Consider the following 23,036-nt stretch of genomic DNA (forward strand, 5'->3'; position numbering starts at 1 on the left):
CACTCCAAGCTCCTCCCCTATTCCTCCTATTGGCCCACGCCGACACACCCCCGACGCTCCCACCCCCAACGCCCTCCCTCGTGAAGTAGTTCATTGATACGTCACGCGGGGGGGCGTGTCCATCTTTGCGGTTTATTATCTCCAGGATCCAAGAGGAGTGTCTGGTTCAGAAGACCACGCCTCCTCCCGCCCAGCCAATCAGGACCGACGTTTGCGGCTGGGTTGAGGTCCACGTGGTTTGCCGCAGATGTATATAAATACCTTCAGCGCTGGGGGGCGATGTATAGAATATCGGGGGGGCGTTCGGAGCTGTAGGCTGCAGGTAAGAAGGGCCTTGTTAGGGGGGAGGCGGTGGTCATAAACGGGTACTACAAGAATAAGCATGCCCTAGCATTGGGTGCAGGAGGATAGTGGCATGATTGGCATTGGCTGGCACGGTAAGGGGTTCTTAGATGGCATAGATGTGTATGTGACTATACCCCCAGGGCTCCCTCACATGTAGCAAGCACGCATTTACATGCATATCTGCTGCGTATCTTTAAATCCCCCTAGCCTATTGGTGCATTTTATGTACATGATTTGCGCCACAATAGGGCAGGCTGCATTTTTTTTTTTAAAATACAACAAAAAATGCGGTTGTGAGCCCCGCCTGGATAAAGGTGAGAAAATGTGCCTGTAATACACGTGCGCCCGTACCGTTTATTCACATGAGCCATTCTTCAGTCCGTAAATAAAACGTGTTTTTTTTTTTTTTTTGTTTTTTTTTTTTAAACAAAACCATAAAAACACTTAAAGTGCGCAAAATGCACCATGCGTGTTTTTTTTTTTTTAAATAAAAATCGGATGCAAAATAGCTGAAAAACTGTAGAAGAGTTAAAATTTTTTTAAAAAACTGGAAATCGCTCGTGTGACTACACACTCATCCTTTGATGGTGGACTTAAGCGCAAAAAGAAGTTGCAATGCTGCAGTCTGCTGCAATTATTCGTTACCCAGAACTGATAACCGGCGTATTTATCGTGTGGCTTCTAGTTGGGAGATCTTGGGATGAAGTCATGTGACTAAGGCCCCCTGCGCAGAAGCGGACGTAGATACCAGCCGTGTGCTGCCGGACGGCTTCCATTGAAGTTAACAGACCTGCGGCCCTTCCATCAGGAAAGGTCGCGGATTCCGTATCATCACCTCCCGTATGCGGAGTCCGCCCCGTCCGTGTGCAGCCGGCCTACAGCTACGTATGTGAATTAAGCGAATAGCGAACCAGCTGATGATTTGTATGCGGCATCACACGAAGGATTAAGAAAAAGTGAATTTTTGTTGTAGCGTCCGATCGTTGGCTGCGGTTCCACGGAACGATTATCGCGCGCTTCCGCTTATTTGAACGGTTTTCTGAATGATAGAAGGGACGTAGGCGCCGGCTTTATCTGGCTGACGCTGCGCTACGTGATGACGATGGTTGCAACAGGCTTGCATTGACTTCCATTGGATGCAGTGACCCATCCGAGAGCCCGTTGGCCCTAGTGATGAGCTTTATTATCTGTGCTCCTCTCTAAGGGGTCTCTAGAAAAATATGGTGTAAGAAGTCTGGCTAACTTCTGGTAACCAGGTTGCCCCGCGGCCACAGAAAGGCGTTTGGGCTGCTGTTCACACCTTGCGTTACATCAGGGGGACGGAAAGAAGGAAAAATAAATCTTTCCGCTTAATTTCTCATCAACTTCAGTAATTTTTTTATTTTTTATTTTTTTTCCTTCCAGGTCGGTCTCACACTAACATACGCGCACCGCGCTTCACGCACGCAATACGCAGTGAATAGACCCCATCACTGTCCGTTTACGTCGGCTTATATCACTTGCGCATATTGTAGGTGCAAAAAAAAAATACGCAGCGTGTCAGTCTTTTTGGCACGTATTGAACTGATTGGGCCGCCTGCACACAAACGGCTTTGCATTGCGGAATCCGCACTGTGAATCGGCAGCAAATACCGCTCGTGGCGTGCTACGTGAAAATCACTACTTCCTGCACACTTGTGTAAACCAATTGCGATTTCCACAAACAATCACAGCATGCTTCATTTTAGTGCAGGTTCCGCACAGACTGCGTCCGATGGAAGCCATCCAACCCACGGGCCGTCTGCGAGTTGTTTCGCGACGGCATGGGAGAGACATTAAAAAGAAAAATCTGTGCTGCTCTTGTCTTAGTGACGATGTGTGAAAATGTCGCGCATACAGTGTAATTGCGTACGTTCAGCATTCTCCTAGATAATAATGCGCTCTGTCGCACGGAATCCGCAGTTACATAGAACTGCTGCCTTTTTTATGCATATTTTATACGCAAGTGTGAACGGAAGAGTGAAAATCAATGTATCTGAATTGCCGCAATTTACCACATATTATACGCGTGTACGTCGAGTGCGTGATATGCAATTCAAATACTCGTGTGAGCGCGGGCTTAGAAGTGTAAGGGACACTTTTTCTCATGAGTGGCGTAACTGAAGTTTTTTGTTTTGTCCGCCTCTGTCTATTTCCTTCCTTCTACACAGTGAGATGCAAGAAAGATTAATTACAGGCTATGAGGTAATGGGGGCGATGGTACTGCTCACAGGAGCTTACAGGCTGTGAGGTAATGGGGGCGATGGTACTGCTCACAGGAGCTTACAGGCTGTGAGGTAATGGGGGCGATGGTACTGCTCACAGGAGCTTACAGGCTGTGAGGTAATGGGGGCGATGGTACTGCTCACAGGAGCTTACAGGCTGTGAGGTAATGGGGGCGATGGTACTGCTCACAGGAGCTTACAGGCTGTGAGGTAATGGGGGCGATGGTACTGCTCACAGGAGCTTACAGGCTGTGAGGTAATGGGGGCGATGGTACTGCTCACAGGAGCTTACAGGCTGTGAGGTAATGGGGGCGATGGTACTGCTCACAGGAGCTTACAGGCTGTGAGGTAATGGGGGCGATGGTACTGCTCACAGGAGCTTACAGGCTGTGAGGTAATGGGGGCGATGGTACTGCTCACAGGAGCTTACAGGCTGTGAGGTAATGGGGGCGATGGTACTGCTCACAGGAGCTTACAGGCGGTGAGGTAATGGGGACGATGGTACTGCTCACAGGAGCTTACAGGCGATGAGGAAATGGGGGTGACACGAGGTAGCGGTGCTTGTTCTGTACCATGGTCTGGCCATGTCTTATATAAATCAGGTAGTATACATAAAGCTGTGGGAGTTGCTCACCCGATGCTATCTGTGTATGTACAGATATGAGGTGTGGAGAGTACTGTGGAATGAAGGGCTCAGGTCTTCCAGGGAAACTATAGAAGTGGGGTAAATGGAAAATAATTAATTAGTGGATGTGATATGCCTCTCACAAAATGTGTTTTTGGGTCTTGCTTAAAACTGTCGTTGTTGGGAATTCACCTGAATGTCTGGGGTTGTCTTGAAGACTGAAGGGGGAGATTCGGATTAAAGAGTAACTTTGGTCGCCCCATGTAAAAGGGCCCTATTAGGCGCAGAAGCGCACAATAATCATCCCAGTGATGATCGTACCGGTACTCTTTACATAGAAGCGATCGTCACTCAGTGAATGGAGTCTGAGCGGGACGGGGATCCTCCATTCATAATAAGCAGGCAGTCGTTCATAAGTGAGATGAGGGCGGAGGAGATATAGGGCGGTGGAGAGCCTTATGGACGAGTGATGAGCATAATAAAAAATTTCTATAGTGTTGGGGAGGGGCAACCAGGGTAGTGGCTGGCCGAGTGGAGGCGTGGGCGTAGTGACTGGCCAGGTTGAGGTGTTGGCGTAGCAGTTGGATAAAAAGATAAGCCTGGTTGCTGCATTCAGGATAGATCGGAGAGGGGAGAGTTTAGCGAGGGGGAAGACCGGTCAGTAGTGAGTTACAGCAGTCAGGAGAAGAATGGATCAGAGCAACAATAAGAAGTAAGAAAAGGACAGATTCTGGAGATGTTTGAGGTTCAGGTGACCTGAGGGTGCAAGAGATGGGGCGCGAGGGAAAGATCAAATATGACCCCAAGACAGCGGGCATGCTACCGAGGCGTAACATGGTACCACGGCCTGAGATAGAAATATTAGGCAGATGATGGAAACGCGAGGGTACATTCACACCGGCATTAGACTTTGGCCGGGCTCACCCGAGCGGATTTGAATGGCTGATTTTGCGATTAGTGTCTGGCAGACTTTCCGTCGTGAAGCATGAGCACTGAAAGGCATGACTTTTCCTTCAATGGAGGCGTCTGACTCGCAGCCCATACGCAATTAACATTGTGTATAAGCTGCTAGCGCCCTCCTCATCGCTAAGTGAAAGTGCGACAAACAAACATAAAAACTGTACTGCACATGACCGCCGGTGAGCCTACGTGGCCATCCGCAGTACAGGTAAGTAAGGTACGCAGGGTCACCGTCCGGGCTCACAGCTGGAATCTGCTGAAGGTCTACCGCTTGAGGAATCCAACCTGCTTGTGTGAGCCCGGCTTCTCATTGACAGTTGTGTGCTCCTGTTCCGTGTTTGGCGCAGAAAAATGGAAATAAAACCTCCTTCCCCTTTTTTTTTTTTTTCCCTCCCTGGTTTTAAAAAAAAAAAAGGAAATCTTTCAGTTTGCTTCCATTCCGTTTCCGATCTTTACTTGAAGAGATGGCATTGCAGACATTGGCTCATGCACTAAAGATGTGAATGCAAGGGTGGCCCTTCAGGACTGATGTAGCTGCTGACGTACCGTATACGGAGCCGTGAAGGGTGGGGGACTGTAAAATGCAAGCCAGGTCAGTTATGTATGAAGTGGGATCACATGACTGTAGTCCCAATTGTGAAATCGGGACCTTTGTGCAAAAGGGAGCAAATTGCAGTGTAACCAAGCGTTAAATAAGTGATGGTTTTGGCTTCGACAACTCCTTTAATTTCAGGCCACCTGTAATGTGTATGACTACCTCTATGCTGTCTCTGGGAATCTAGAAGAACATGGAGTAAAGTGCAGACGTGACCTTTATAGGAGTCATTAGAGTTTAGAACGTCAGCAACCTCATTGACCTTCACGGAGTGCATTGACCTACCGGTGAGACAGCAGGACACATCAAAGAAATCTGGCACCGACCGTGAAATACGGTGGACGTGTCTGGCTAATCATTCTGGCATCTTCCCCGTGAGACCATTTGATTATGGCTCGATCTGTGACCTGCATGGACTCCATAGTTCATGTAGAACATATGTAACTTTTTGTCCAAAAATTGTCCATTCAAGACCAGGTACCTCCCCGTAGAACAGGGTTTCCCAACCTTTCTGTTCGCAGCACACCTCGTCAAAGATGGTCTTTAGTGGTTGTTTCGAATATGTGACTTTAAATTACCATCTGTGTGATATTATTAACTTGTGAAATGCTCTGTATCCATGACATCATTACTGCTCTTATGATGTCATGAGTCCTCTATTTATAAATTACTACATGAATTCCATGAACCGATAGCCGCTGGTGACTTGGTGGTTGCCCAGTTTTCTGGCATGAGTTTGGTTGAGTATGCGGGGTTTACGTATGGAAAACATGGGGGGGAAATGAAATTTCAAGGGAACGTATCACTTTTTATAGAATTTAATTTTACTAATTAAATCCCGATGGTGAACCCTCTTTCATCTTTCTAGTACATGACTATGGGAGCAACTATATTTCCTTTGCTGTAGTTAACATCCTTTAGCGATGTGCTTTACTGCAGCCACATGGGCCATTCGCACAATGAGCAGGAGGGGATTCATTGACTTCTATAGGAGAGTGCTGTGGGGATAATTTATGACCTGTGACGAAGGGAGTTGAGCTGTAACAATTAACCATTGTGAATGGTTAGGCCTAACGGGCCCTGTCCCCCTACTGAGACCTTTCCTCAGAACAGTACAGGAAGTGTCAGACCACCTGACTTGGGACCCTTTTACACTGGCTGATAAATTGTTCAGCTTCCTGCATCCAGCAGGAATCTGAACGATTATTGGGTCTAAATGCACGCCCGACTGAATGACGAACAAAAATTAATTCGCTTTTCATTCGTCCAGCTTCTGCATGCAGAAAACTGAACGACTGATTGGCCCATGTCAACAGGTAGTCGTTCATTTATGAACTGCCTGTTTACTGTGAATGTAGGTGGGAGGAATGATCCCTGGCCCACTCCACCTTCATTTACTCAGTTGCGCTCATTCCTGTGTAAAAGCACAGCAACAATTATCACTGGCACGACCCTTTGGGCATCTGCACCCAACAGGTCATCCTGTGTAAAAGGGCCCTTGGTGGTCCTTGTGAAAACTGCAGGATTTTTTTAAATGTAGATCAAAACATCTAGGTTTGCTCTTAAGGGGACTCTAAATGATTTCCTAAATAATGGTAGCCTATTCTGTGACTATACATGCAGCATTGCTGCCCCATTTCCATGTATTCTCTGACCAGAGTTAGATGTATTTGAGCTGCAGATGATGCTGGGATTTCCTGCTGATAGAGGGGAAGAGAGAGCTGCTTCATTCTCACACTTTGGTAAAAATACAATTCATAACATGAATATTTTTCGTGAAGGACATGAGCATTTGGAGGGGTATTTTATTTAGTTTAACCTTTTTTAACCCTTTGTTCAGTGCTATAAAATTGCCTTCTCTAAAAGGATGGGAAATGTTGTCACTCTCTGCCTGAGTCACTACACTGCGGACATGCCTCTGCAGGTTATTCAGGTTTCTTCACTAAATCCTCCTTATTCCCGCTCTGTCCCTGGGCTCATCCCATTATAATCTTATTGATCGTCTCACAATAATCTAGTGGTGTAATTATATAGGGACTGCTTGTTCTTATAGGCTGGCGGGTGTGGCATGCGGGGACTTGTAGATCCATAGTCGCTGGAGCATCAGCCTGTACCCTTGTAGCAGGAAAAACAATTCAATTAGGTTTTATCGTTCCTTTTGTTTTCCCGTATGCATTAAACGTCTCCTTATTGTATGGGTGTAGTTGCTGGTGTGTAGAGTATAGTTTGTGACCTCACTGGGTGTGAGCGTGTAAGGATAATTTGGCTGCCATTCACCTTTATTACTATACGAATATCAACAACAAGATACACAAACACTGGGGGAGGGGAGTCGCGTGGGAATATAGACGGAAATGGTGTAGAGTAAAGATAAGAACATTTCTTAAACTGGGATGGGATGACCTGTCTGGCATAGATGGCCAACGGTCATCCAAGCGATAATCAACCCTATGCTTTTACACCGGAACAAGCATCGCCCAATGAATGGAGGGGAAGTGGACCAGAAATCGTTCTGGCCAGCCTGCCTCCATTCACAGTAAACAGGCAGTTGTTCATAAGTGGACAACTGCCTGTTTACACGGGCTGATCCATCGTTCAGTTTTATGCATGCAGAAACTGAACGATGAGCGAAAAGGGAACAAATTCTCATTTTTCGTTCATTTGGAGGGGATGCACTTACATGGAATAACTTATCAGCCCATGTAAAAGGACCCTAAGGTGTTTATTTGTTTGACTTGTATATAGCGCATACATATTTTGCAGTGTTGTACATCACTTACTATTAGGTCTGTTTACATGGGGGCTCACAATATCAAGTCATCTACTATGTGGTTCCCTCACACACTCCAAAAACATGAGTACATTGAGGAAGCCCATGCAAATATGGGCAGAACATACACACTTTATGCAGATTGGTCAGATTTGAACCTGCTGCAAGGTAACAGTGCTAACCACTGAGCCACCGTGCTGCTGGAAAGTCCCCATGCATTGCAGTGGCAACTTAAATTCTGTACAGATTTTAATTTCTTAAGATGTCTTTATATTGATTGACTCTACATGTTCCTGATACAGAGCTCCAAATTCCCTCCATAGTAAGGGTCGAATGATAAGATTCTGACAGCCTACAGCCACCACTAGAGGGATCTTATTGTCTACTGATTATTCATTAAATTCAGTAACACTGTATGCAGTAAGCTCTTGAGCTCCCCCTACTGCTAGCTGTAGGTAGACCAAATTTTATTATTTAAAGGGGTTTTCTGGGGCTCCAATATTAACAACCTATTCTTAAAGTAGGTCATTGATATCAGATTGGTGGGGTCAGGCTTGGGAGCCCCCCAGATCAGCTGTTTGAAAAGGCCACTATAACACTGCCCATAAAGTACATTAACCTGAGATTACCTCAATAAAATTTTTATTATATAACTTAAGAACACCTAATGTATTTAAATAATATTTTGTCTGCCTACAGCTAGCAGTAGGGGGAGCTCAAGAGCTTACTGCATACAGTGTTATTGAATTCAACAGATAAGAGTGGTGGGTGTAGACATGAATGAACATGTCACTTGCCTGGAATTAGGCTGTGGTGCTCCTCTTCAAGTTGCTGGTTGGTGGGGGTCGAAGGCATCCCCTATGTTCGTATATTTTAAAGTGACCCTTGAGTTCTGGCTAAAACTCTGTCCTGGTGTAGAAAGGGAGAGAGTGGTATATTACCTGCAGTTGTTCTATTGCTACCCCTCTGATCCACCAACTTTAAGCCCCTTTTTAACTGTCTACAATGTCCACAGCAGTTTTGAACTACCTAATGTACGCTGTGCACGGCTCTGATTGGCAAGTACTGATTATGTGAGCAACTCTAACCAATCAGAGCAGTATAGCACATTGGTAGTCTAACACTACCAATGCACTATGGAGATTAGGGAGTCTGAAGATCGCATTGGCTATTTTGGACAGCTAAAAACTGAGACAACCGAGGAGCACTCCAGTTAATTTACTCACCCGGAATTATGTCCCTAAACTGGAGTGTCCCTTTAAGGATAGATCGCCCGTATTGGATCCTGGAAAACCCCTTTACATGGGTGATACGAGTTACATTCCAGATTCTCCTGCACAACTTGCATGACACATCACAAGGTCACTCCGTCCATGGGATGTAGTATGCGATGTCCGGCATGTGTCCTAATCACATGTGGAGATCGCACAAAAATAGGACCGGCAGTGATCTTGCGAACTTGGACCATCATTCCGAGTGGAAAAATCGCTTGTGTACTTAGTCGTTCAAGTGAATGGATTTTTTTTCCGCGTGCATTCCAGCCGTATCGCAATCAGACAGAACTCGCACCGCAATATCATCCGTGTAAATACACCCTATGTACAGATCAGAAAAGCAGCGCTCTGACCTACCACAGACCTAATGTTAACATTGGGAAAGACCTCCAATGGGTATAACATTTAAAGGGGTTTTCTGCAATTACCAGTGCCGGCCACTACTCATGGTCGGAGCTGTGGCTTCTGCTCCAACCCTGATGTATTCCAGTGGGTGCTTGACTTGTTGGCTTGAGCTTGTACCACCTGTGTCAGACTTGTTTGGCTTGAAGTTTTCTGCCTCTGCTTGCAGTCAGTGAATAGAAGTCTTTTGAATCCAGGGAAGTGGTTGACAAAGAGGGAAAAACTTTGCAAAGCCTCTAAGGGCTCGTTCACATGGGCATACTTGCGCTGTGTATTACGCACACTATTTTGCATGTGTTATCTGCTGTGAATAGAAGCCATTGATTCCAACAGGTTCGTTCACATGCACATATATATATATATATTTTATGTGATGCTCGCTCAGGTGAAAAAAAAAGCGACATGGCCTATTTCGGGCCATTGGAGTGAATGGGCCGGCGCGAATACGTAGGCGATTCTGCGTGCTTTTTAGCATGTGCAAAAACGCATGAGCAGGCGAAATATGTGGGCGTAAGACGTGAATCAGCCCTAAAAATGCAGATTCCTTATGGCGTGATACTGGTGCATAAAACTGAAAAAGTGACCCCCTGTATTGTCGGCTGTCACCCAGATATACAAGTCTCCGCACAAAGCTTATGGAAGGGCTTCACCTGCCACGTGGCCCCTGGCCACCACCTGCAATGATGTGAGTTCTGGGCACCAGCTGTGCTTCGGGGAAGAACACACAGAACGTGTTGCAAGCATTGCCACATGATGAGCCCGGAGCAGCTGAGGCGTGTGAGTAGTAGTATTCTGCTCCTTTCCACCCAGCTACTGTGACGTAGGGGACAACTCCTACCCCCTCTCTAATCCCCATAGGTCGGATTGGGAGGATGTGTCCTATATAAGGCCGACTCCGTCTCATCTTGTTAAAGAACAAACGCAGAGCAAGTGAGGTAAGACTAGAGCAGATGCTGCAGCGCCTCTTCTTGCATGACTGTGTAGAGCATGCTTTATGCCTTCCAGTGAACCGGCCCTTTTAATATTGCTATCTGTACATACAGGGGTGGGCAAATATCTATTCCCAACCGGGGGCTTTGTGCTGCTTACTTGCTGTTGCAAACACAGAATGGAGCATGTGGTTAATTTTTTTTTCTTTTGCACCCCCTGTGCATGTGGATTAATCTCGAATTGATGTAGCAGAGCTGAATTTGTCATTTAACTCTTTCAAGATCCATTATTGGTGCAGTTGTTCGCAAAATCCGAATACTGTTAACCCCAAGATCCCAGAACGGCTTCAACAGGAGTGACGTTAAGATATGGCTTTTTTTTGATGACTCCGCACATTGCAGATCCCAGTATAAATAGCCTGTCCAATAGCTCTCCGTATCTCGTCTTCTTGAACCCTTGTGAGTGTGACTTGGGCAGCATGGGGTTAAGGCTGTAGCTTTAAGTGCAGCCCTATGTAAAGACTCGGCACTGCTACATCTGATCTGGACTGTCTACAATTATATATATATATATATATATATATTCATGGTCTATATGATTAAAGTAACAACCACAAAGTAAGAAGTGGACTAGAGCATTGGTTGTGGACATGTGCTGGTCACATTGATAGGACTCCTGGTGGGCAAGTGGAGTTGTCCTTATAGACCCCCTGTACAGAAATATCTGCTACAGACCGTTAACTGTATATTATGGACATTCGTAGAAAGTTGCCCATAGAATCGAGTCAGATCCTCCGGTAGCTGTGAAATTCTTGGAATCTACTTTGGTCCTTAGAAGCCCCCAGTGATGTAGTGACCCGGGAAGGTGGCCGCCAACGGGTGGATTTCACGTCTCTGCTGGGAGGATAATTGGGAGTAGTGGAAGGAGAATTCGGGTCAGCAAGGACTGATGTTTTTACTAGCCATATAGGACATATACTCACCCAGTCATCTGTATACTGACAGCTCCTAGTAATCGAGGTTAAATCACTGCTTATGGTAAGGAGCTTTGGAATTCCAGACTTGCCAGCAAGGATGGGATCTGAGTTGGTGTATCAGCGCAGATACAATGTAACCTGCCAGAGTCAGACTGCTTAGTTTACAATGTTACATTTTATCTACATTGTAGCAAACAGGAGAGCTGGGAATTCCTAAGTTATTTGGCTCAGACTCTTGTCTAGATTGGATGCAACTGTAGCAAACTCTCAGCAGTGAAGTGTTGGGCAAGGACAGGTCTTCTACAAGGACATGCACTTGTATCAGTCGCCCTGCATACCTTGAAAACCCAAACCTTTAGATCTCGACTATCTGCTGGTCCAGCCAGGGCTAATGTCCATATTCCGTGCCAGAAACCTGAAACCCAGAGGGGGCTTGCTAACCCAGATGTTAACCCTTCAGCTGCCACGTGCCAGCTCGCCACACACTATCTGCATGAAAAGCCAATAAAGTGTTCAACCCTATAGTAAAGAACAAAAACTAGAAGTCACTTGAACCACTTCACCCCTTTATTAGACTAATACTAGAAACCTCCACTTCTTAATTCCGGTTACATGCACATTGCTTCCTCTCCTCCGCCTTTACAGTAGTGCAAGTGGTCCGACCTGCACTGATAGTGTTAGATCCTACTGAAGTTTGTTGTATCCACCGACCATGTAAGAGATGTAGGAGAACCTCGCAGATTGGGAAGTTGGGTTTCCAATACTTTGTGTCGGGATATAAACGACTTCTCGAATATCAACCATCTGAGTGTTTGTCTGGCTCAGTGATTTTATGTAGAAGGTTAGTGTAACCGGCTCTCATTGTATGCCCCCCGAGAAGGAAATCGGCGCATGTCCTATTTTGGCCTGCTACGAACCGAACTTGCCGAAAGTCAATGGGTTGGCAGAAATATGCAGTGAATACACGATATATGCATAGTTACACATTAATGCAGGAGAAATCTATGGGACCTTCTTGAGTTTCTTTTTGCACACGAGAACTGCCAAATACGCTGTGAATAGACTGTTTCGGTCCATTAAGACCAATTTCATGGTTCAAAACGGCATCTGCCCGTGTGAATGACTCCTAAATGTAACTATTCCTTGCCATGGCTATGGAGCTCTCTGCACTATGATGGGCTTTCTCCCCTTCCACCTCTTTAGCACTGAGCTTCATACCTTGGACGGTGGCTAGGGTGCCGGGTAGGGTTGGCAGAGCTGTGCCACCACCTGCGAGCTGCTGAACAGAACGGTGTGGAGGTGTGCTGGAGCTCAGAATCCACAATGGCACCTGCTCTCTGTGCTGGCACTGCTATCTCTGCCAAGCACTGGCTGCGTCCTCCAGGGAAAGTGAAGAGCCGGTCCTTCTGCATCTGAACCTCATCATCGGCCATATAAAAAGACGTGGCGGGCTAGATTCAGCTCACAGGCCTTGAGGTTGACACCTGTGCCCTAGGGTGCTCTTGTGTTACATCATAAATGGATTGACCAACTAGGGTCTTTAAGATCTCATTGACATGTTTTGGCCAACTCTGTGCTTGAGCAATGCCTCAGTCTTCAGAAGGAAATTCATTTTGCAATCCTGAAATTGACAATCGTCTGGGAGTGTCTGTAGGTTTTCTTGCCCACAAATTATTGCTCCGATCCAAAAATTGTATGGGAGGAAAACCTTGTTCCCCTGGTCATTAATCCCGGTCTGTCCCCTTCTCTTCCAGAGATGCCTGTTGTACGGACTTTAACGAGAACGGTGAAGCAGGTGCTGAAGAGCCCTGTATGTGGATGTCAGACTGTCACATCTGTTCGTTCCATTGGTGTTTCACCCCGTCAGGTGACATCAGATGCCAGTTTCCATTCTGTGTCCTTCTCAGAAGCTGACCACCCTCGGGTGCTTATCACTGGTAAGATGCTACTTTATTCTCTGCCATGCTTGCTCCTGCCTCTCCCCATCCTTATCTTCTCTCTAGCATTTTGCTCCTTCAATTGTTTTCTTGCCTCTACAATTGTGACCTTTTTGGCTCTCCTGCATTTTACCCTCTGATTCTCTGCTGCCTTTGCTATGTGAATGTGCTTGTCTTCGCCTGTATTATTCCTACCCTATGATGTTCTTATCTCCTCTGTGTTTGGCCTTCTTAACAGCCTTTCCTTTCTCTCCCTCCCTTTTCTTTGCAGACTTCTTTCCATTGTCTCCCCTGCATTGTGCTCCCTTCACTCTCTTGCCTTTCCCTTCCATAGTGTCCTCATCTTTACCTTTTTTTTTTTCATCTTTTCCCCTCATTATGCCCTTTCTATTGTCTCCTCTATTGTGTCCTCTTTGTCTCTCCTACCTTTCAAATCTTTTGTTTGCTCTTCAGTGTCTCCCCTGCATTGTACCTTTTTGTATTTCCTGCCTTTCACTCCTCATCTCTGTGCCTCTTAGGGCCCTTTTGAGGTTGGGTCCACAAAGGCGCTGATTTGCAGCAGAATGTCCACAGCAGGCATTCCACTGCAGATCAGCAGCGGAAAACCTGCCTCCAAACCCGCACAATGTGGTGTGGGGTTTTTTCGTATTCCTGTGCGGTATTCATCCCCTCATTGAGAAGAGGTGAATTTCACAGCAGAAATGGCAATAAAATTGAAATGTTCCAGAGTTGAAATTTGCACAATATATCAATTTCCGCATTACTTTTGTGTGGATTTCTACAGCTTGTGGACGAGATTTATAAAGTCTCATTCGTATTGCTGCTACTGTAAATGCTGCAGAATTTCAGTGCGGAGGGTCTGCGTGGAAATTCCACGGCAAATCCCCCCCCCCCCATGTGAACCCAGCCTTACATGGAACTTCTATCATTCAGATTCTCGCTGGATCATGCAAATTTCAACGATAATTTGCTTTCTTCTTGTTTATCATTTTTAGTTTGTACAGACACAAACATCTAATGATCAGTCCATGTAAACAGGCAGCCGCTCATCTATGAATGACTGCCTGTTTACTGTGAATGAAGGCGGATGGCTGGAAGAGATCTCTGTCGCACTCCGTCTCCATTCACTGAACAGTCGTTGCTTTTGTGTGAAAGGACAGGAGTGATAATTGCTTTGACGACTGTTGGGTGCTTGAGTTTCAAGGACCCTTACTATCATTAATCTTGTTACCCTTTTTCCTTGAGTCTTCTCGAATCTTGCTCCTCTGTACTTGTATGGTCACCTCCTTCTGACATATTTCTAATAGTAGCCAGGATTACTTTCCCATGATCCTCTACACATTCAATGCTCTTTAGTGAGCTTTGCCACCTACCTGCAGACATGATGTTGAGCACCTACATATTATAAATGCCTTGTGCAGCTAAAGTCAACTAGGGGTGCACATATTTAATGTTTGTGTTCTATTTTACAGGAGGATTAGGTCAACTGGGAGTTGGACTTGCTAAACTACTGAGGTACAATCATGTCTATTACATTCACAGCCATGCAGTCATTGTAGGGTGGCACTTTGTGGCCATAGAGTTTGTTTCTTTAACTCTGAGACCAGACCTATGGAAATAATAAAGGGCTTCTAGATATCAAAAAAGTCCAGATTTTGGAAGCTTTGGGCTGCATAAGTCTTTGCCTTTTGACATAAAATAGGTAGGACTGGACCTCTTTGAGTGACTGTTGGTGAGACTTCAGCTCCTTTGTGGCACTGCCTAATATATACCCGCCATAAATCAGTTACATTATGGGTCAATGGATGTAAGAGCAAATATGTTCCTAATATAATCTGCACTAGTATCGATGGTATTGAGACCCCAAAATTGTCCTGTTGTCTTGTGGCAAACCCTCATTCCTCTGTGTCCCCACATTGTCACATCTGTTATCTTCACTCCAAGTTGTACAGGGTTAAAAAAAAAAAAAAACCTGGCTCTCCAACTACAAATGCTGAGATTATTTCCGACTATTATAATTAAAAACTATTAAAATATGGAATACATTTAAGCAGATTTTACAACTAGATGGATATACTCTATATATACTGTATACACCCCTCTGGAGGAACCCTTAATTAAATTTAAGTTGGAGGGATTTTCAGCATGGGAGAAGAGAAGACGGGTAAGCTTTTTGGAACAGGTACATTCTGGGGTCTTAACTTAAAAAAAAAAAAAGTTTAAAAATTTTGAGAACTCTATGATATGCCCAAAGCTATTTTTTCCAGTTACAACCCGTGTACTCCTTAAGTTGTGTAACACGGGTATTAGATTAAGCTCCAAAATGTTATATGGATGGTGCACATTTAATGCATGTGCTCGAATTATGTAAAAACTCTGTGCATTTTGGGTAAGGGTAATTTAAAAAATAGACCTTGTCGATATTAATCTCAGAATTTGTATACTGGGGGGTGTTGATGGGCTTACTGTTTTGGGAATTCGGAGAGCACTGTATCGGGTGCAGAAGCTGATCACTGCCCGTTAAATGCAGCCTGAACGTTTTGCTGCAGGAATAAGCGGTTATATCTTTGGAAAGGGCGATTCATCAAAATAAAAGCTGTTTAAAGGGGTTGTCTCGTGAAATCAAGTGGGGTTATACACTTCTGTATGGCCATATTAATGCACTTTGTAATATACATCGTGCATTAAATATGAGCCATACAGAAGTTATTCACTTACCTGCTCCGTTGCTAGCGTCCCCGTCGCCATGGATCCGTCTAAATTCGCTGTCTTCTGGCGTTTTTAGACACTCTTGCGCAGTCCGGTCTTCTCCCTGGTGAATGGGGCCGCTCGTCCCGGAGAGCTGGTCCTCGTAGCTCCGCCCCGTCACGTGTGCCGATTCCAGCCAATCAGGAGGCTGGAATCGGCAATGGACCGCACAGAGCCCATGGTGCACCATGGGAGAAGACCCGCGGTGCATCATGGGTGAGGATCCCGGCGGCCATCTTGGTAAAGGAAGAAAGAAGTCGCTGCAGCGCGGGGATTCGGGTAATAATAAACTTTTTTTTTTTTTTTTTTTTTTTTTTAAACCCATCCCTTGGGTTTGTCTCGCGCTGAACGGGGGGCCTATTGAATAAAAAAAAACTGTTTCGGCGTGAGACAACCCCTTTAAGTTTGAGGAAATTTGGGGAAGATGGTCTGATGTTGCATTGAGGTAACGTAGAAAAGCTGAGATTTGGAAGGGATGCGGAAAAGAGATGAGAAGCTATTTAAGGTTTTTTGGGGGGGAAAGATGTCAGGTGGATTATGTTATTGTCTAGGTGGGGTGTAATATGCGTTGACATTAAGGGGTACTTCAAATGTAGAATTTCAAGAAAAGTGATCAGATTAAAAAAAAGAACTAAAACATGGCTGCTTTCTTTCAGAAACTGCACGCCTGCCTGAGCTTGGGTTTGGTATTGCAGCTCAGCTTCTACTTCAATGTCCCTGTACTGCAATACAACTAAACCTGTAGACAGACCTGGTGCTGTTTTTGGAAGAAAGTAGCTATGTTTTCCTAATCCTCTGCAGCCCCTTTAGGGTATTGGTTGATGGGTTGAGGGTAGCAGGAGTCGGCAGATGAAGTGATGCATTTCTTGTACTGCAGGTTAGTCGGTGACTTGAGAATTTTCTTTGGTTACAGGAAACGATTTGGCAAGAACAACGTGATCCTCTCCGACATCCGAAAACCTCCAGATAATGTGTTTTATAGCGGTAAGTATCTCAGTTCTGAAGGACAGTCAGTTGAGTACAACTATATTCACATAGCAGAATCCCAACATGAAGCCTTAGCTAAGCTGCAGATTTGCATACGTAGTTGCTGTGGACCCTAACTCAGTTGGGTTCCATCCATTGGGGTTACTCTGCCTTTCCTATATTAACCTGCCCTCGGGATAGGTCATTAATATTAGGTCATGCAATGAATCCATGTACCGGATATTGATCTGTTCGATGATGGGTGAATGGTGTACTCCTGGAAAATCCCTTTAAGTGGGTCCCCCAAAAATAAGCTGGCTGCAAAGTGTCCACTGTTGAGACCTCTAGTGATCAGTTGAATGCTGGCTACATATTTCCCTGCAGAATACAATTACCGCCACAAGAAAAACGATGCATTACATGATGCCCAAATGGGCTGGCCATGTACAGTATGAACTTGTTAGGTCCTTCAGAGGGGGAGACCCTTTCTGTAGATGCTCTGGGTAATTAATGGAGGTCCAAATCAAGAGTTTCTCCTTAAAATGCCCTAATGTTTGTAAACCAAACCCCTTTAATGACTTGGCTTTTTCAGATCCTACAGCTATGACTTAGGTTTATACAATTAAAGCCGATGGTCCACTCCTGGCTTATTTTATAGTGATGGGTCTTTAATTGTTGATCCATATCCTTTTCTTGAGGTCATTGCTTGGGCCATCTGGCAGCGCCCGTAGTTCACCTGATCTTGTACCTACAATGTTAGATCTTTGCCTGACTCCACTGTCAGAGCATGCTCTAATGAAGTGAATAGTAAGTTTTTGTAACTTTCCTGTTCTCTTCCTCAGGGCCTTTCATTTATTCCGATATTCTGGACTACAAAAATCTCCGTGAGATAGTGGTGAACAATCGGATCACCTGGTTAATACACTACAGCGCCCTGCTCAGTGCAGTCGGTGAAGCAAACGTTCCTTTGGCCAGAGCGGTCAATATAACCGGTAAGCTGGGCTCCGCAATTAATACCTGGTCTAGTCTGTACATAGTCAGGGCTAATGCAAAGTTTTTACCATCCTCAGGTCTACACAATATTCTGGACATTGCTGCAGAACACGGGCTGCGTCTGTTTGTGCCCAGCACTATCGGGGCGTTTGGACCAACCTCTCCAAGAAACCCAACCCCTGACCTGTGTATACAGAGACCAAGGACCATCTATGGAGTCTCGAAAGTCCATGCAGAGTTAATGGGAGAAGTAAGAGCTCTTTTTGGAGATCTTAAAAGGAACAAAACTGAGCCTTGGTTTGGCTTTCTCATTGGTGACTTCAATAGGAAGCGTATAGTCTTTAGCCCTTATTTGACGGGAATGAGCTTGGAGAACGATGCACATTGTGCAGCAATGTACAAAGAATAGCTATAAAACCCATGGTTGTCACCTTAGCTTAACAGGGAACAACTGAGACCTGACATCTCTGTACTCGTTACTCCTGATAGGATCCACTGAGGTTATAGGAAGTCTGAGTTTCCTGTTTAACCAAATAGAACAGAATCATGTACTGGGTTGATCAGGGAAATGTGTGGATATAGTACATCTTGACTTATTGAAAAAAATGACCAGATCTGGGATTGAAAAGGATTGAAACTGTGGATTCACAACTGGCTGAGTGATGGTACTCAGACTGGTCATAAACGGCTGCACATCCAAGTGGAAGAATGAATCAAGTGGGGAACCACAAGGCTCTGTCCTAGGCCCAGTGGTGGTCAACATTTTGCTAAATGATCTAGATAAGGGAATTGTGGGTAAACTGATTAAATTTGCCAACTACACAAAGCTAGGAGGGAAAGATAACACCAGGGAAGAGAGAGGATTCAAAAAGATCTAGACAAGTTTGAGCAGCGGGCAGCGACTAACAGAATGGTATCTATCAGGGAAAAATCTAGTCCTACATCTGGGCAAAAAAAATGAAGAAAAGAAAGCACATACAGAATGGGAGGAATTGGGCTAAGCAGCAGCACATGTGACACTTAGATATACTAATAGATCACAGACTGAACATGAGTCAACAATGTGATGCAGTAGCAAAAAAGACCAACAATTCTGGGATGTATTAAGAGAAGCATAGAGTCTAGATCACGTGAGGTAATTATCCCCCTCTACCCTTCCTTAGTCAGACCTCATCTGGAATACTGTGTCCAGTTCTCGGCACCCCAATTTTAAAAAATCTACCAACTGGAGCAAGTTCAGAGAAAAGACACAAGAATGGAGAGCGGTCTGCAAATCATGTCCTATGAGAAACAGTTAAAGGATCTGGGAATGTTTAGCTTGGTGGGGGGGGGGGGGGGGGGGGAAGAAGGCTGAGAGGAGACTTAATAGCTGTCTACAAATATCTGAAGGGCTGTCAGTACAGAGGGATCAGCCCTATTCTCATCTGCACAAGGAAAGACTAGAAGCAATGGGAGGAAACTGAAAGGGAGGAGACAGATTAGATAGCAGACAGTGAGGGTGATCAATGAGTGGAACAGGTTACCACGGGAGGTGGGGAGTTCTCCTTCAATGGAAGTGTTCAAACAGAGGCCGAACAGTCCTCTGGGATGATTTAGTGAATCCTGCACTGAGCAGGGGGCTGGACCTGATGACCCTGGAGGTCCCTTCCAACTCTACCATTCTGTTTCTTAATTTCATGGACCTAAAATTTTTGGATATGGAAAAACACAATTGGATGTTTTTCTCCCTTATTGGGGTATTTATTGCTTACTTCCACACAGTCATATGACACAGAATACAGTAAGTTCATGAAGGTCACTCTGATGTTATTATATAATACATTTCAAGTGGATTCCCTGACCTGGTCACAGCACGGTCTAAATATCTGGCCAGCCTCTCGCCTTGTAAAGTCAGACGCTTGTCAGTATCTGTTTGCTAACGCTCAGATGGACTTGGCAGGATCCTGACTGGGATAATGGCCTATTTATACCTCCTTCAGTGTGCATCTTCATGCTGCTTTGGCAGTTTACTAATGTTGGCATAAACCTGTTATTCCAGGGAAGAACCGTGGCCAAAAATATGAACCATGCTGCAAACCTTGAGTAACCCAGCAGGGAATATTAGAAATTGCTGAACTTGACTAGATCTATCCAGGTTTTATCATTTCCATTGAACTATATTAATCGGCATAATAATGATGCACAACGTTTCGACCCACAAGGGTCTTTCTCAAGCATAAATTAAGGGCCCATATTAGACAGGCATAAACCTGCTTTCTTCTTAATCCTCCAGTATTATCACTATCGGTATGGCCTGGACTTCCGATGTCTCCGGTATCCTGGCATTATTTCTGCTGATTCCCAGCCTGGAGGAGGAACGACTGGTAATAACTTTATTCATCTTGCAACAAATGATTGTCTTTTCTTGACTGACTTAGAGTTCAATCATAGCTTTGATGTAAAGAGTTGCAGTTACAATTTTGCTGCTTGAAACCCATTAGTCCTGTGGTAATGTGTACATTAGTGAAGCAACCAATACATGAATTATAGAGCCAACTCCTCCCACTGGTGTAAATCCCAAATTTCTCACGGAGCATGCTTTGTGCAGACCCTGAACCAGCAGGAGCTGCTGAGAAATGAGAACATGGTATCTACATAAGTGCTAATGATGGTCAGCGATTTTGCATAGTTTCCCACCAGCTTGATTGTGCCAGATCAACGAAACATTGACTGCAGTGTTTCTCGATCTGGCAGCCTGCCCCATATGGAGCATCGGATGAAACACAGGATGCAATGTATCTGGGCTTACCAACCAGACATGTGCATGCACTCTAACAGTCTTGTAGAGTCACTGAATCAGCTTGTTTCTTGTGTTGGAGTACCCTAGACCCACTTGTGGGAAAGTGGTGGTCCAGCTTTCAGAGGAGGCCTACCCTAAAACTACATAGTGCATGTCTAAATCCTATTGCCTCAAGCAGTCTTTGTTAATATGTACTGGGACCAAGAGATTAATAGTTTTCTACTGCTGGACCTCATTGGCCCAGTAGCTGGAGCCACCAGAGGACATCAGTTGGCTGGGTTGATAACAGGACTTCATCTGTGTGTATTTTCCCCATATAGACTATGCAGTCCAGATATTCCATGATGCTATCAAGACCGGTAGATTTGTCTGTAACTTAAAACCAGACACCCGTCTGCCAATGATGTACATCGATGACTGTCTGAGGGCAACGGTGGAGGTGCTGGAAGCCCCAACAGAATCCCTTACAATGAGGACATACAACATCAATGCCATGAGCTTCAGCCCTGAGGAGTTGGCCCAAGAAGTGCAGAAACATCTACCTGAGCTTGAGGTTGCTTACAATGTGGATGCTGTCAGGCAGGCCATTGGTAAGTACATGGTTTATAACAAAGGACTATAGTCAGACTTCTATAACTGACCTTCTTGCCATATTGATTGTAGTTGAGCTGAATGCAGTTTTTCTTTAAAGGGATTGTACAAGACTAAACATGCGACTTTCTCTCAAATGGCGTCACACCTGTTCATGGCTTGTGGTATTGCTGCTCAGGTCTATTGAAATCAATGGGGGTGAGCGGCAAAACCACACACAACCCATGCAGATGTGGTGCTGTTGCAAGGAAGCAGCCATTTTCTTTGTAATCAGGCTATGGGGGTTGTATTACAGATCATTTAACAGGAGTCCAAAAGCCTAAATGTTGTACCTGATATAATGGAAAATATGGTGTACAAGCTGGTGGATCTACTGAACTAACATCTTGTATTTCTCAGCTGATAGTTGGCCAATGAACTTTGATGACGATAACGCTCGCAAGGACTGGGGCTGGAAACACGAATACGACCTGCCAGAACTGGTAACCACCATGCTGGGCTACTTGAACCCTGAACGTCTTACTGCTCAAGCCCAGGCCTGATCCCACCCTGGGGGAACTGTCACCAGTCTAGACCTCTATGTATCACTGTAGTGTCTATCATACGCTCTGGTATGTGATGCCAACTCAACTGTTCATGACTCAACGTCTACTGTTACAAGTTGTATTAGTCATCCAATTCACAGAAGGGAGAAACTCTTGATCGTTCTAAGTCTCCCCATGGGGCCAGTGTATGAATCCATGTTTTATTACTTGAAGGTGTGTGTTTTAGGGGTCAGTTGGTATTGGACATGCACTTCCTGCAGTTGACCCATCTCAAATTGTCACCATCTTGGTAGATTTCTCATAAATTAACTGTTGGGGGTTGCAGGTTACTTACTGCTGAGCTTCAGAAACCAGGTGCTGAACTGTAATATATGTAGGTATATTGTTTCCCTGTGACTTTAAGGTGTATCCGGGTGAACATATGTAGCGACCTGCCAGCCAAAGCAATGGGGGCAAGAGGCCCACCAAAATCCAGAATGCATGTGTTCAGGAGGGGGAGAGGACCAAAACTCTCTAAAATCTGGGAACACTCTGGACCCTGGTGGTGACTCCAGTTTCCATACCTCCAAATACTTGTTTTTATTTTGGGGTGGGGCATGTTTCAATTGCTTTTATTGGTTACACCCTTCTAGCTCTTGGCTACTAAATAAAATGTTGGGGTCTTCATTAGTCATTTACTGTAGCTTTCAAAGTCAGAGCTCCATTTTTTTTAATGCTTTGCTTCAAAACCCTGGGAACTTAGCAATTTATGCCAGTTTTCTGGCATTAAAGTCACAACTTTTGCACCCCATCTAGCACTTTTTTGAAAAGCGGGTAGGGCGTAGCAAAAAGGGGCATGGTTTTACTATAATTTCCACAGCTTTTTGGTTTTACTATAAAATTTGCACCAGTTTCTAGTGTGAATTATAGTATAAACCTAGAACCGCGTGTAACTGGGTTAGAGTTCACAGCCAAGTGTACAGAGAGGCTAGACAAGTGCCAAATGTCTTTAGATGGGTGTGTAAAATATAAATTACCCCCCCCCCCTCCTTTCCCCATAACATGGAATTATAAAATTGCCTGTCTACTGTCCCTCACCACTAGGGGAGCTAAAGAGCATTCAATAGATCACCTGTATGCAGTAAGCTCTCCACCTAGTGGTGGCTAAAGGTAGCAATTTTTTTTTTTTTTTTTTGGTATTCACTGGCGCTACAAAACTTATTAAGAAACTGACACAAGTAAAGTGGACATTCACTTTAAGTTCAGGGTTTTTTTTTTTCTTTTGTACAGTATAAGCTGTACAGCTGTTTGGTACATCTGTACTTTGTACTTGAGGTATACTGAAGTATAACTTAAAATGACATGAATTTAAAGTTTA

At 44.8% G+C, this 23,036-nt stretch overlaps 1 protein-coding gene across 3 annotated transcripts; it reads left to right on the forward strand.

The window, feature by feature from the left end:
• The first annotated feature begins 214 nt into the window (after positions 1–214).
• On the forward strand, positions 215–22,670 carry LOC136620233 (L-threonine 3-dehydrogenase, mitochondrial-like). Of its 3 annotated transcripts, none has more exons than XM_066594941.1 (9): positions 215–322; positions 12,875–13,057; positions 14,530–14,572; positions 16,719–16,789; positions 17,614–17,763; positions 17,842–18,014; positions 20,037–20,127; positions 20,864–21,133; positions 21,534–22,670. In XM_066594941.1, exons 2-9 carry the CDS (start codon positions 12,877–12,879, stop codon positions 21,674–21,676), a joined length of 1,122 nt encoding a protein of 373 aa, XP_066451038.1. In that variant the 5' UTR covers positions 215–322; positions 12,875–12,876; the 3' UTR covers positions 21,677–22,670. The 3 variants fall into 3 exon arrangements, with proteins under 3 accessions (XP_066451038.1, XP_066451035.1, XP_066451036.1); XM_066594938.1 differs by lacking the exon at positions 215–322 and adding an exon at positions 1,173–1,230; XM_066594939.1 differs by lacking the exon at positions 215–322 and adding an exon at positions 10,012–10,149.
• Positions 22,671–23,036: the final 366 nt, after the last annotated feature.

This window comes from Eleutherodactylus coqui, chromosome 1 (assembly GCF_035609145.1).
Source record: "Eleutherodactylus coqui strain aEleCoq1 chromosome 1, aEleCoq1.hap1, whole genome shotgun sequence".
Classification (NCBI taxonomy): Eukaryota; Metazoa; Chordata; class Amphibia; order Anura; family Eleutherodactylidae; genus Eleutherodactylus; species Eleutherodactylus coqui.

Coding starts and splice junctions, on each gene's coding strand:
- LOC136620233 (XM_066594938.1), top strand. CDS start 1,188: ATGCGGAGTCCGCCCCGTCCGTGTGCAGCCGGCCTACAGCTAC. Junction 14,573..16,718: donor GGACTTGCTAAACTACTGAG/GTACAATCATGT, acceptor CTTTGGTTACAG/GAAACGATTTGGCAAGAACA. Junction 21,134..21,533: donor TGCTGTCAGGCAGGCCATTG/GTAAGTACATGG, acceptor TGTATTTCTCAG/CTGATAGTTGGCCAATGAAC.